General features: G+C 55.2%; 3 protein-coding genes across 3 annotated transcripts; 2 read left to right on the top strand and 1 right to left on the bottom strand.

The window, feature by feature from the left end:
- Positions 1-6,616: 6,616 nt before the first annotated feature.
- ACO1O0_002679 (putative phosphatase regulatory subunit-domain-containing protein) lies at positions 6,617-8,307 on the top strand (the record flags this gene model as incomplete). Its single annotated transcript, XM_083192144.1, is given in 2 exon segments — positions 6,617-6,622; positions 6,634-8,307. The coding sequence occupies 2 exon segments, from the start codon at positions 6,617-6,619 to the stop codon at positions 8,305-8,307; spliced, it is 1,680 nt and encodes a 559-aa protein (XP_083053358.1).
- Positions 8,308-9,763: 1,456 nt separating this feature from the next.
- On the top strand, positions 9,764-11,026 carry ACO1O0_002678 (bZIP transcription factor; the record flags this gene model as incomplete). Its single annotated transcript, XM_083192143.1, is given in 4 exon segments — positions 9,764-9,970; positions 9,989-10,423; positions 10,481-10,569; positions 10,654-11,026. The coding sequence occupies 4 exon segments, from the start codon at positions 9,764-9,766 to the stop codon at positions 11,024-11,026; spliced, it is 1,104 nt and encodes a 367-aa protein (XP_083053357.1).
- A 1,601-nt stretch (positions 11,027-12,627) lies between these two features.
- On the bottom strand, positions 12,628-13,398 carry ACO1O0_002677 (uncharacterized protein; the record flags this gene model as incomplete). Its single annotated transcript, XM_083192142.1, has 1 exon — positions 12,628-13,398. One exon carries the CDS (start codon positions 13,396-13,398, stop codon positions 12,628-12,630), a length of 771 nt encoding a protein of 256 aa, XP_083053356.1.
- Positions 13,399-13,779: the final 381 nt, after the last annotated feature.

Raw genomic sequence — 13,779 nt, 5'->3', positions numbered from 1 at the left:
GCATCCTTGCGAGTCGGTTTGCGACGCATACAATTTCGTTATAGTGACACGGAAGGCTCTGATAGATGAGGGTTACGACGGATAGATACGTCCACAGTTGGTCGACAGATCCTCATGCACTGCAGTATGCTGTATCCGTACGTAGGGTCGTGGCCTTTCTAAGGGAATGATTAGCGATCACTAAGCGACTATAACCAAAGCGGGGAACGAGGGGTCTGCCAGATAGCTAGAAGCCATAGCGTTGATGGTTCGAGCAAGACGTCCCTGGGTTTTGTCATTGTTCTATTGTGCTGTCGTGTGTACAAGTAAATATCGTAGGTATACATGTAGGCATCGTGGCGGGCGGCTGAAAGCGGGGGCTTGGGTTGCAGAACTGCATGTCAGTGAAAAGTGCGGAGTAAACTGCCACAATTCAACATGTCGTGCCGTCTGCGAGCCTCATTGTCAACATGAAGGCTGTCCAAGGGTCTTCAACGGTCGCCATTTCAAGACGAAACCCTTGACGGCGATGGTGTGGTGGTCAAGCCATCACGCAGCCCTCTCACCGTTTCGGCATGGATGATGGTGGGATGTCTGCCGTCCGAGTCGTTGACCATAGCGCTCAAGAGTCAACGGCATCGCTTGTAGCCGAAGAAGACATGTGCATGATGGAGATACACGAGCGCTGGCCTTCAGGGGTCCAATGCTGTTGATCTGCCTTCAGCAAGGAATCCAGGGACCGATTTCCTTTTGCTGATATTCAGCACTATTACGCAATGAAGCAAACAAGTAGAAGAATATCATCATGATTCATGCTTGTCAGAGATCGTATCGCGGTGGCCAAGACAGGTCCGTGGCAACCCTGTTGGTGGAGACCACAGTACCCTGGATCCCTGGATCCCGGCTTGCCTTAGCGCTGCGCAAAGCCTCACCGGGTCAAGCCAAGGGGAATTCGAGGAGATGATGGACCTGTCTGTCCTCAACCTGTCTCGGTTCCAGAACACCGCTTCTGGTGTATCACTCGCAGCACTCGCGGCTTTCTGGGGGGAGGAGTAGAGATGAAATACGAACAGATATACTAACTAGTACTACCAGTAGGTACCTTCCTCGAAGGAGGGAAAGTAACGCCATCCACTGCGTCGTTATGCTTGTGCTCATAACTGCGCCTTGACAGTCCCACTCAAGGCCTGTCTAACATTCTGAATCCCAACATCCCAACGTGCCAAGATTCCTTACCGGCAGTCTAAGGGATGGCCCAGGGGATATTAACCCGAAGCGAGAGCTGCATGAGGTGAGGCGGCGGATCAAGGATTTATGGCTTGGAAAGTTGGAATTGTGGCTGCAAGGTTGCCAGGTTGCCAAAGTTATATCCGTAGCTTGTGGAAGAGGGAGGCAGAAAATGGCGACTCAGATGCGGGGGAGCACCGTTGGCAATAGCATCAGCAACCTGGAAATGAAGGGTCAAGGGAAGCCACAGCCGACGTGTTGTCCAACGAGCAGCGTCAAGGGACGCGAACGAAGCTTCCCCTCGTACAAGTAAGGTGCCTACCCTGTAGATGCACACCACAAGGGATATCTCTGCGAACTGCGCACCTGCCAATTGACAGAATGGCTTTGAGGGTTAGGGGAATTCCTAGCTGGCCACATATTTTGACGTTGTTTCCATACTAGTAGTACTGCTGGTATTTTGACGTTGTGAATGTATGAGCCCTAATGATACGTACTTATCTATGTATCAGACATTGATCTGGAAGGCACCGCGAAAGAGTCGTGACACGAACAATTTTATTTATACTCGTACCACCAGTGCAACTAACTAAAAGTTAGGAATTTGTCTAAGATTTCTTCATGCTAATTGATGGTAACAAGAACTCCCACATAGAAATGACGAATTCACAATAAGAGGATCCGAGTTGCGTTCACCATACATGCCCGTGCTCGGGCGGGATGGCGATGGAGTTCACACCATCCTGGCCGTCCCGGTTCTGTGCTGCGACCTGTCCATAGATAAGTACCCCCCGCCTGGCTGATGACTGGACAAGCCTGCCGGTTAGGAATATGCACGCAGCGCGTAGACGAGGTTGTACGTAATGCCCGGAGATCCTGAAGCTGGCCGACTACGTATCAGTCTATCGCGGCGTGGTGAGGAGAGACATAATTCGGGGTTTTTTGGAATTGTTGATGAAAGGTATCGGTGGCTGATAAGCATCGACCAACGGCTGTTGGGGAAGAAGAGTCTTCTTATCGTGGTGATCGCCCGAGCGGGAGGGAGGGACGGTTGGTGGGGCTACTACGGAGTAGGGATGTAAAATTTCATTACGGAGTACGTAGAGATGTACGTATTCGTTGGTACTCTACGGAGTACCTTAGACTGACACTTGTGATACAGATGGCGATCTGGGGGTTTGTGCTTGCCTGGTGGCGCGGGGCAGTCACACGGTGTGGCGGGATGCTTTGAAGTTTCGACCTCCTGGTTGTTCCGAGGGGCAAAACAAAGTTTGTATAACATACGATGGCGGAGCGGAGGGTGAAATGATACGGGGTCCCCAATGGAGGATTCGTTGGAAGACAACAGAGTCGAGCCAAGAAATCGAGAATCTTCACGACACGAACTAGACGGCTTTGACGGGCTCGGCATGCGCGTGCAACGTCGAATAAAGTCTGGTCCCCCCTGTTGTGGCTGGTTCTCGTTTGTGAGGTTTTCTGCCTGGCCAACTCCTGCCTCTGGAGTCTAGAGCCTGGGCAGCTGCAATGTGCAGGTGGGGATGATGGTGGCCCGTGCCACGCGGGTCCTTATCTCACGCCATCGGTACCCGGGCCCCGGTGGTGCAGGAGGCTGAGCCGCTGAAGTGAGGAGGGGTGAAATTGTGGCTTTTTGGCTTTTGACGGTTGAGGAACTTAAGACAGACGACTGCCGGGGTTCCATTGTCGGGGGCGATCGCAGAGGCGACGAATTCTGTCTGATCTTGGGACGTTCCGCGCGCCACTTGCTGCCCAAAACCACGCTGGGATGGGGGTTCGTCTTGAGAGAGGGCTAGGTGGGGATGAATGGAGATGAATTCGACATGACAACTACCATGAATTGGCTAGTCATGGCGACGGAGTCGATGTTGAAGGAAGTTCGTCGCTTTGCGCGTGTTGAGTAATAATCGAACGTTGCAAACGATTAACTAGTAAAAGCTCTGATTGGCTGGGATCTATTCTTCGCGTTCGATGTAATACGGAGTACGTACCATGTAATAGCGAAAAGTGGCGCGGTGTCCGTCCGGAGTCCGGAGTCTGGAGTTCATCACGCGGTTTGAGTTGCTGCGGCTTCTTCTTAGCGGCAAGCTTGGACTGAATAACATCTCATCTGGCGACATTGTTAGGAAGAATCAGGGACGGTGGCCCCGAAACTGTAAAATGACTAGACTTTGCCGTCGGACCGAGTCATGAACTTCACCTTTGCGTAACCTCTATTATCCGCAGTCGGCGAGGTTTGATAGTTTGTGGCTCCGAGGGGGAAGACGTTAAGTTGGTGCACTAGCCACAGCACGACGTCATTGAAGCCTCGGATCAGGAGATTCAGGATGGGCCGGAGCTGTTCTCCCTCCATTGGCACAGTGTTTATCCACCGCAATTGGATTTCTCCCACCGTGCTAACTGTCGCCATCGATTGGACATGTATTATTAGTGATTTGCCCTACGAAACATGGATTTCATCACAACCAACATGAGCGCTCAGCCGTGTTGGGGCCCTGGCGTGACGGCTAGACAAAACACGGGAACATCGAGTGGTAAACTGCCCGGTAGACTGCTGCTTCACACTGCCACGAGCACATGGCATGTATACATACTCGTACGCCCTGTACGGGTAGTAAGCCCATGCTGTCCCTCTCCATCATGCCATTCGCCAATGCCGTTTGGAGGCACCTGGCACTGTGCCTCGACCATGCTGGGCATTGGTTGGACAGCGAAATGGCCTGCAGGACAGGGGAGGGGCACAACCTTACAAGGGGGACGCATTGCATTTGCAACTTTGCAGCGATCGCAGGGGTGGGCTCAGTGGGTTTGCCGTTCCACCCCGGCGAGGACTGTCGGCGCTTGGGAGCTGCCGTCGCCAAAGTCAAGCGCCTGCGAGTTGCAATCTCTGATCAATGATATTGCACCCGTTGATTATGCTGGTCTCGGTTTCCGCGCCGCCCGGTGAGTCGCTTTGCGGCGACCCATTGCATTTCCACGGACTCGAGGCTATGTGTGGTGTAGATAACGTTGTCCGGCGCGGTCGGGTGCCGTGATATGCTTCCGTATGTTGTCTTGTCCCGCCAGGACGTCCCGATGAATAGTTCTCCGTACTTCGTACTATGTAGGAGGTAGCACGCATCATAAGATGCAGACACGGAAGAGGTGATGAACCCCTGTTACGGTTGCTGCAGCGTCGCCATGGAAAGGTTGGCTGGCTATAGCATGGTGGTGGCGGTGGTGGTGGTGGTGGTGTGGCAGTAATTGTAGTGAATCTAATACTTGTCTTGTGTGCCGTTGGCTTGTGCTATGCGGTTATCCATGGGAAGCCTCTGTATCTATGATGAGTGGTGGAGAAAGCTAGAGCTTGGAATTTCCAACAGATGTCTTTCATGGCGGTGATAATGCGCTCGTTGCAGCCTCCTCCCTCATTCCTGTCCCCCATCCCATGAGTGGATAACGCCATCGAACGACCAGCCGGCAGCAAAGTCGCCCCATTGTAGAGTGGTACTTCCTATGGCAGGCACATACATATATGCATAGGACACAGTACATGTACTTGTACCTGGCCACCCACCCGTTGAGGCCGGGCCGCCACCGGCCGGCCGACAAGTTGTCGTCTTGCCATTGTCGTGATGATGATTTCTGTCCTACCAAATATTTCATCACATTGTTATTATCTATCAGGGCTGGCCTAGCTAGATATCCAAATCGAAGATTTCCATGAACGCTAGCGATGAAAATCCAGTGATCTACTGCAAGCGCCCGCGAGCCAACACGGCAAGCTGGTGGCCTTGTTGGCCCGTCGCTGGAACCATAGAACCATGGGAACATGGTGCGCATGGGGGTATGGGGGCATGGCGAAAAGATCGCTTTGTCTTGAATTTCTCGATCACGCTAAAAAAAAACTGGTAGAGGCCGATGTCCGGGCTAACAGGCCCAGTGCGAGCTCTAGCCTTAGAGGCACCCACTTTTCCCAGTCGTCCGCTCCGACGCCGACCGTCCCACTGAGCCCGGGCTGCTGCCCACCAGTTCGAGTTTGCTGCGCCGACCGCTGCAACCGCTGCACGGCACCACAAGCAGTGGAGGGCAGTCAAGCACCACCGACAACAGTGACTGAGTACCACCCCCTCGGAGCAAACTGTCAAGCACACCCATTCGCCTCAAAACTCCCCATCGCCCCTGCCTGCTCCCGTATCCTCCGAATCCTCTTCCTCCCCCTCCACCCCCAGCTGCCTCACTCAGGCCCAGAGGAAAGCTCTGCTTCATTCCGGGTGTTTTATTTCCTCTTCTCGTTTTGAATAAGAGTTTCGTTGCTGGGTTATCTGGCCTACTCCTCCTCCGCTGCAGCCAGCAAACAAGACGCAGGAAAATCACCAGTGGCGACTGTTTGTGGGTGACGTCGGTCCTTGCCTGGAAAACTTCTCCTCAACCACTCCACGATCCTAGGTTCCACGCCATTCGCCTCGCGCCTTCTCTCATCTCCTCACAGAGGGTTCAGACTGCTGGCCGAAAGAGAACGAGCTGCTGCACGAGCCTGCTTGGTTGCTGGAATATTGCCTAAGCTCCTCGTGTCACGCTGCCTCTTCCCGCGCCTTTGGTCGTCACCCGTTCCATCTCCTGTGCGAAGGCATAAGGTACGTTTTCACTCGCTTGCCTCTCCCACTCCTCCCTGCAGAACACTGCCTACCTCCTAGTAGCACCTATGTATCTCTCATCCTGTGCTATCTATCATAATCACCATCACCCTTCCTAGCCCCTGTATCTCGCGCATCCTTTGCCCATGGATTAGCACGGGGCTCGATGCATCCCCCACCCCCAGACATCCTATTTACACTCCAACCTCCCCTTTCACCGAACCTAAATAGCCCGCCTTATTCTTTCTTCGTTAATAATGAGATATGATTGCTAATTTGTGCGGGTTTTACTACCTCCAGCTATCCATTAAACTGCTGCATCTCCATTGTCCACTCGGCGCTTCCAATCCCGAACGCTTCCTCGCCACATGAGTTGATTGGAACTTCATTTTTCTTTCTTTCGGCAACGCGTGCCTCGATCGAACCAATTATATTCGCAGTTTGTCGAACAGCTTCATCATCGCCTTACCCCTGTGATAGGCACCGCACGCCCACCAGTTCTGCCTTTTGGCTGTTCAGGCGCGACGTTGTTGGGATGCCTTACACGCCACCATCACACCGATCTCCAGCTTCGTCAGCTTCCACCTCGCCCAATGCGAGTCGTCGCCCATCCCTCCAGTCTGGTTCCCGACCGTCGCTCCCTCGATCCGCTTCTTATTTAAGCAAGCACCGGCGCACGCCATCCGTTGCCACTGTCGATGGCTCAGCCGGGTCGTTGACCCCCCAGGGGACCTCGGATGACCTCCCGGCCCTAGCTGCGGGAGCCGTTCACCACAACAATGGGGGTGTTCGACAGTCACCTTACCCGTGGGCGGACGATCGTGGCATGCCAAAGGGTGCGGTTATCTCTCCTCCCGACTCTGCCTCGTCTGGTAGCGACGACGAGACTACTCCGGAGATCCGGGGGCGGAAACTGGATAAGCTGAAAGACCTGAGAGATGCTGTGAGCCAGATACCCCATGCCAGAACCCCATCTCCACCGTCCCACGCGCCCTCCAATGGTGATGAGCACCTCGGGCCACATCGCAATGGTGTCCCGTCGAGGAACATGCACATTAGCTTCAGCACCAGCGCACTCGGTGATCTCCACAACCCGTCACGCAAGATCGGCCATGTCCGTTCCGCCACGGAGCCCAACGCGCCCGTTCCCCAATCAGCCGACAACTCCATAACGGGCTCTGAGGAGGATACCGACGAGGATCTGAAGAATAAGCCGCAGATGGTGCGCAAGAAGTCTGGAGAGCTTGTACGACCAGCCCTGAGACCCTCTTCCCGGCGTCGTCCTTCAAGCATGCCTGGAACGCCGGTCTTCTCTAAGGCCGTCCATTTCGATTCTCACCTGGAGCACGTTCGCCATTTCCTTCAGGTGGACCGGCCACTTGCCGTCAGTGCAGGGTCGTCTCCCGTCGACAGCTACGAGAGCGACACTGAGTATCCTTTCCCCAACGAAAAACGACCGGTCACGAGGACACCCCCATTTGAATGGGAGATTGTGACCCCCAATTTCCCACACGACAGCAGCCTTGCCCGCAATATGCTGCCCGTTAAGCTTGAAAGGGTTTGGCTTTCGACAGATCAAAAGACCTTGCATGGATCTGTGGCAGTGGCAAATCTGGCATTCCAGAAGCTTATCACCTGTCGTTTCACTCTTGACTATTGGAAGACTACATCCGAGGTGGTTGCCGATTTTTCTCACGAGATTCGTCCCCAGGATACGCCTGTGGCATACGATCGCTTCAATTTTTCAATCAAGCTTTCCGAAACGGGTGATCTGACGTCCAAGACTCTCTATCTGTGTCTCCGCTATTCTGTCAATGGACAAGAGTTCTGGGATAATAACGGGAACGCCAATTTTCAAGTTGATTTTCGACAGAAGCATCTGCCCCAGAATGGAAAGAACAACTTCCAGGGAGCGGGGGGACGGCCTCGGAATTCTCTGCCTCGAAGCAACCGTCGCCAGAACGGTTCCAGCGGCCTGCGACCAAAGTCAATGCCTGTCTCGCTTCAGGAGTTTGATAACGGGCCTCGATTCAAGGCTGATGAACACATACACGACTACCTTGCTGAGCCTGCGGCCACTGGCTTGCGTCTGAAATCAAAGTCCAGCAGCAACATTGCTAGCGACAATATTGCCAAGGGGCTTTCATCTCCCAGCGGCGTTGCGTTCGCAAACCGCTACGACTTCGGCGCTTCTCTCAGCGCCGCTGTCCAGGCGGCTAAAGACTCCATGGGCAAGGATAAGGACGCCCTTTACATGAAGGAGAACTTGCGAGGATCCCGGTATCTACCGAATTCTGGACTGGACAACTCCTCGGCAATGCTATTCAGCCCGACTGCCATTCCTGCTGGGGCCGATTCACCCACCCCAAGCCTCCCGAGTGCGTCGTATGAGGAACTAGTAAACAAATATTGCTTTGTACGTTCCCCCGGCGCTCATTTCAGCCTCTCCGAGCCCCCGGCTACGGCCTAGCCTCCGAGACTGCCTTTCTCCTTTTTCCGGCATCGGGAATCAAGGCCCAGGGCACATGCAGACAAGAGCCCAATTATGATTCCCTTTACTAACAGTCTTTGGTGGTTTAGTTTGGCACAAAACCTTCGGCGCCATTCAAGGGTGACCGGGCGAAGAATACTCGTTCCAATGGAGCTCCCGACCAAAACGTCGGGCCGTTGAATAACACTGCTGCATTTGCACCTCGTCAAGGGCCCTTCGCTCATGGGCAGACAAATTTGGGCCTTGGGCAGGATTCGAATAGTCCATCGCCGACCGAATCTCCTTCCCCCAACTACCTCCCGGTAACTGCAGACCGCGTTACCCGGCCACAAAAGGCTGGCCCTCCCCCGGGCACGTCAGCAGCTGACTTCGTACCTGTGGGCGCCACGAAAACGCACGAGGGCTCATACAGCTCTCATCAGCACGTTCTGCCGGGACGATTTCCATGGGGAGGGGATGCGCCTACTACTCCAGCTATCCGCGGTTAATACCTGGCTAGCGATGGCTTACGGACGGTGTAGAGTGCTGGCCAAAGAGCCTGCATTCTGCCCTGCTTTCTGTATATACTGGCAACAAGGCAAAAAACGACTGTTCTGCCATCTTGCAAGGGAAGAAGGCTAGCTGTGCGGATCACCGATGGTTACCGTATCGCAGCAATGCTGGATGGTTTTGCAAACAACCTCACTCTATGATCCGCTCTCCGAAGCGGGCATCTGTTTTTTTTTTGTCGAGTCGTCTTTTTTTTCCTCTTTTATTTTTCTTTTTGGATCTGTACACCAGGGATTGGTTTATTTCTCTGAATGCATGGTGTTCTGGGGCTTTTGGGATTAGGATCTGGTTGATCGGGACCGGAGTACCCGAGGAGTTTGAGCTTGATGGGTTTTCTTTTCCTTTCTCGGCATTTCCCGGCACCTCTCGTTATGACGAACGCCCGAAACGATGCAATGGTCTTAGGCCCTTCTGTAATTATGTCTTTATGTTGGGAAATGATGGTCATGGCGGAGCGCGAGACCTTGGGACGCTGGATCGCCTAGGGTCCGAAGTCTTTGGTGGTGATGAAGCAACAAGGGAATCAGCTGGCGCGATGGAATTTAAAAAGGGGCCCCCCGGAGCGAAAACACGCGGGCATCGGGCAATGTTTGCATGATGATTTAGGTACAACTACGAATTGTACACGGTCTTTGGACAAGTTGAATCTTGGACGATCTTGAATACCTGCTATCTTGTCGAATGATTCGCCTTTGCAAATATGTACTCTTGGTAACCCCGCATGATGCGTGCGTGGGGTTGGAGTGGGATCTCTGAACTCATGGAGACAGCCGATGAACCCCGGACTCCGTCTCGGGTATTTTCTTCCTGGCCGCCCTCGTTGATATCCACCTTGTCATTCACGCTGCCTGGGTCTCACGCAGGGCACTGATTCACCGCCAGCACCATGGCTCCATCGCCCCCGGCCCGCCACCATGAGCCTTATGATGGCGATTCATCACAGTCGCAGAAAGAAGTCGAGCTGCAGCGCAAGCGTGCCAGGGATCGCCGTTCCCAGCAGGCCATGCGCGACCGCACCAAGTGGACGATCCAAACCCTGAGCGAGCAGGCCGCAGCGCTGTCCACGGCCCTCGACCAACGCGCCAGAGAGGTGGTGGCCCTCGAGGCCAAGGTGGGCTGCTTGGAGGCCGAGAACGCCCAGCTACGGACCCAGAATGCTGCTCTGCAGCTGAGCCTGATGGGTAGGAAGAAGGGCGACAACGATGGCGACGATGGCACGGTCAGTCAGACGGACCTTAGCCCCGGCAGCATCACCAGTCTCAGCCGCCCCTTGTGGGAACTCGTCCCTAAAAACACTCCGCCGAGCTGCATGGCCGACCAGATCCTGCAGGGGTTCGTGGATACGATTCGGTCTGGCGGATCCCGTCCGACGGACAAGGCCTTCGAGTTCCCCCTGAACCCCAATCTGTGCAGCCTGCTGGATCCAAAGCACCGGTCCGACGACGATATCAGCAACGTCGTGGCCGACATCCTGAGGACGTATCGCGAGATTGAGTCGCTGCCTAAGCAAGTGGGTGTCTTCTTCGTCATGGCCACGCTGCTCAAGGTTTGCCCCATGACTTGCATGTTACCTGGTACGAAGTCGACCTGACAGCTGCCGCAGTGGATGGTTCTTCTGGACAAGCAGAGCTGGGATCTCATGCCTGCCTGGCTCCGTCCTGTCCCAAGACAGCTCTCCACGCCACACTCTGCGTGGATAGACCGTGTACCTTGGTTGGTAGACCAACCCCGTACACGCACAGTCTTGGGTTCAAGATGCTGATAATACAGCTATAGGCCCCGAGCACGAGAGTACCTCATCGCGCACCCCGAAATCACCATCGATGACTTTGCGGCGCCATACAGCACTGGCTTCAAGCTTAATTGGCCATACGACCCTGCCTCGGTCCTGCTCGCGGCGTCTGTCAACGGGAACGGCACGGCCGAGATCGCCATCAACCCCGTCTACGAGGAGCACATGCGCCAGATTCGCCACTGGACAGTGGGGGATGCCTTCCGGCAGAAATTCACGGAGCTCTCGGCTCTGATTGACCTCGACACCGGCCAGACCTCTTCTGTGCAGGCGTCGTCGTCCACCTACGCGTTTAGCCTGTCGCCCCAGCTGAGCGTCAAGAGCTTCAAGAGTGTCTCGTACCACTCGCCGCCCTGAATCCCCCACTGCACGAGGCACATATGCGAGAACAATATGATGAATTCAACACACGGCTCGTCTCCTCTGGAGGCCGCTACTGATTCATCTCTACCGAGACTGTATCCGCGGTCGGGGGACCAGCCTCGTCCGGAGTTGTATTCCCGGAGTCCCACCCACGACCTGCTTAGCCACCTTGGCCCCGCAACGGAAGCTCCCCGTACTATTTGGAGATATCCTTGGTCATTCTTTGGGCGGCCACTCTCGGGTGTCGTGACTTGTTTCCTGGACTCAGGTCGCATGCCAGAAAAGCAATGAAAGATTCATCAGAGGGCTGACAAATCTCCTGGGGAACAGGAGAAGACCATCGTATATGGTCCAGGTATTGCCAATCGCGGAAGCTACACCTGGGGGCAAATTGGGTGTTGACTGGTCATCTTCAACATGGGCGGTCACGAACCGACACAGGAAACATGACAAATCTTGTATAATTCCGCGAATAGACGTATAAATAGGGGTCTTAACTAAAAGGACAACTGGGTGGGGATAGGCGGATATTGATTGCCGCTGTCATATATAAAGCACCACGAAGGTCATATGGCCGTGGCAACAGTGAAGCACCACGGGACGACACCAAGCTCGGACTAAAAAATCGTAATGTCATCAAATCAGTTTCAAGGCAAAATCATCGCCATTACAGGGGCCGCTCAGGGGATTGGCCTAGCGACAGCGACGGTCTTGGCCGGGCGAGGCGCATCGCTGTCTCTCGCCGATGTGCAGGCCACGGCCCTCGCCGCGGCAAAGGAGTCCATCCTGTCTAAGACGCCGTCGGCCGAGATCCTCACGTGCGTTGTAGACGTGCGTAGTGCCGACCAGGTCTCTTGCTGGGTCAGCGAGACGGTGTCGCACTTTGGGCGGCTGGACGGGGCGGCCAACATCGCAGGCGTCGTGCCCAAGAGCATCGCCAGCGACGCGGGGCTGGTGGAGAACATTGACTTTGGCGAGTGGGAGTTTTGCATGGCCGTCAACATGACGGGCGTGATGCACTGTATGAAGTACCAGCTGGCCGTCATGAGGGAGGGCTCTAGCATGGTGAATGCGAGCTCCATCGCCGGGCTGATTGGGAGGGAGAAGAACGGCATCTACACGGCCAGCAAGCACGCAGTTACGGGACTGTCGCGGTCAGCGGCCAAGGAGGTCGGACGACAGGGCGTCCGTGTTAACTGCGTATGCCCGTATGTTATGCTGGACCTTGAACCCCAAGTTTATCAAAGCAGAGGCTGACTTGACGATGGTAGAGGGAGAATCGACACGCCCATGTCCCGCGCCGCGGCCGAGGCAGCAAACGCGGCTGGTACGGGAGACAACTACGCCAAAGAAACGCTGGGTGATATCGCTCTTCGGAGAAAGGGACAAGCGGAGGAGGTTGCAAAGCTGGTGGCCTTTCTGCTGAGTGACGAGTCGTCTTATATCACAGGCAACGCCATTAGCATTGACGGCGGATGGAACTGCTAAGAGCGGACAGGAATAATGCTATTGCGTTTTACAGTCCCCCTACCTACCCTCAAGGGAACAGTACTCCTAGACCCAATTTCCTTTTCCCAACATAAGCGAAAGGTATATCACGCCTTGGGCCAGAATGTCTCCTCAGCCGCCAGCAGCTCTGTCCACTTGGCCTGTGCCCGGGCAAACAAGGTGGATCGGAGCGCCTCGCCCCCGGCCTTGGCCATCTCGTCGACAGCGTCGTCAATGATGGCTCCCAGTCTGTTGACAAAGTCGGCAAAATCCTTGTTACTCCAGTTGGGAATGAGCTCTGTCCTCAGCACGCCACCGTCGGCATCGGCAGCCACGTCGGCCTTCGAGACGTCGATCTGCGAGGCGGCCCAGGACCAGGCGTCCAGGTAGCACTTCTCGGTGCCGTAGAAAACGACGGCATCCTCGAGCCAGGGCAGGATCTCGCCCTTGCGCAGGGCGCAGCTGGCAAAGAGCTTCTCAAAGCGACGCAGGCCCTCGAGCTTGGCGGAGTCGTCGACGCGGCCGTCGACGGTGGTGGGCAGGTCGATGCCGATGCCGTTGCGGTTGGCTGTGTCGAGGAAGAAGCGCTCCTCGCGGCGGACGTTGACGAGGGCCTCGACGAGCCAGTCGACGAGCTTGGCGTAGGCGCTGTTGATGCTGAGGCTGGAGATGGCGGGCAGCTCGTGCGTGGCCAGGACGCGGCCGGTGCCACTGATGTAGTTGTGGATGTAGATGCGGTCATTGGCCAGCCAGCGGCCTAGGAGCTCGCGCGACACCTGGCCACGGGCGGCGGCGGCGAGGAAGGGCGCCTGGGTGGCGCGCTGGAAGCCGGCTTTGTCGCTTTCGACGAGCTGCTTGGTGAAGGATTGCTTGGACATGGTTGCGGTTTGCGGATGCTGTGTGCTGCGGGGGTGAATGGTGATGAGTCGAAGGGCATCGGAGAGGGCGGACTCGTTATAGTTTTTTCTCGAGCCCATTGGGGGACGTCATGCTTATCAAACAGTGATACAATTGGCACCGTGTGAAACGGCGGCATTCCAGTGCGTCCAGTCTCGAGGTTATTTTGCCATGCGTCGGCGAGACATACGTAGGCAGCGTGGTCCACTCTGCCCAGAATAGATTCTACGGTGCGCATTTTGTGGAATACTTTGCACGAGTATATGAGTACGTGAAAGAGGGAATTGAAGCCTTTGGTGATCCATGGTAATGTTGGATGGTGTAATAATGCCTGGACGAAGCGCTTGTTGCATGGAAGATGG

Source organism: Amphichorda felina (assembly GCF_050947745.1).
Source record: "Amphichorda felina strain 45539 chromosome Unknown scaffold_2, whole genome shotgun sequence".
NCBI lineage: Eukaryota > Fungi > Ascomycota > Sordariomycetes > Hypocreales > Bionectriaceae > Amphichorda > Amphichorda felina.
Note: the sequence above shows the minus strand (reverse complement) of the source record. Positions and strands in the feature narration are given on the sequence as shown.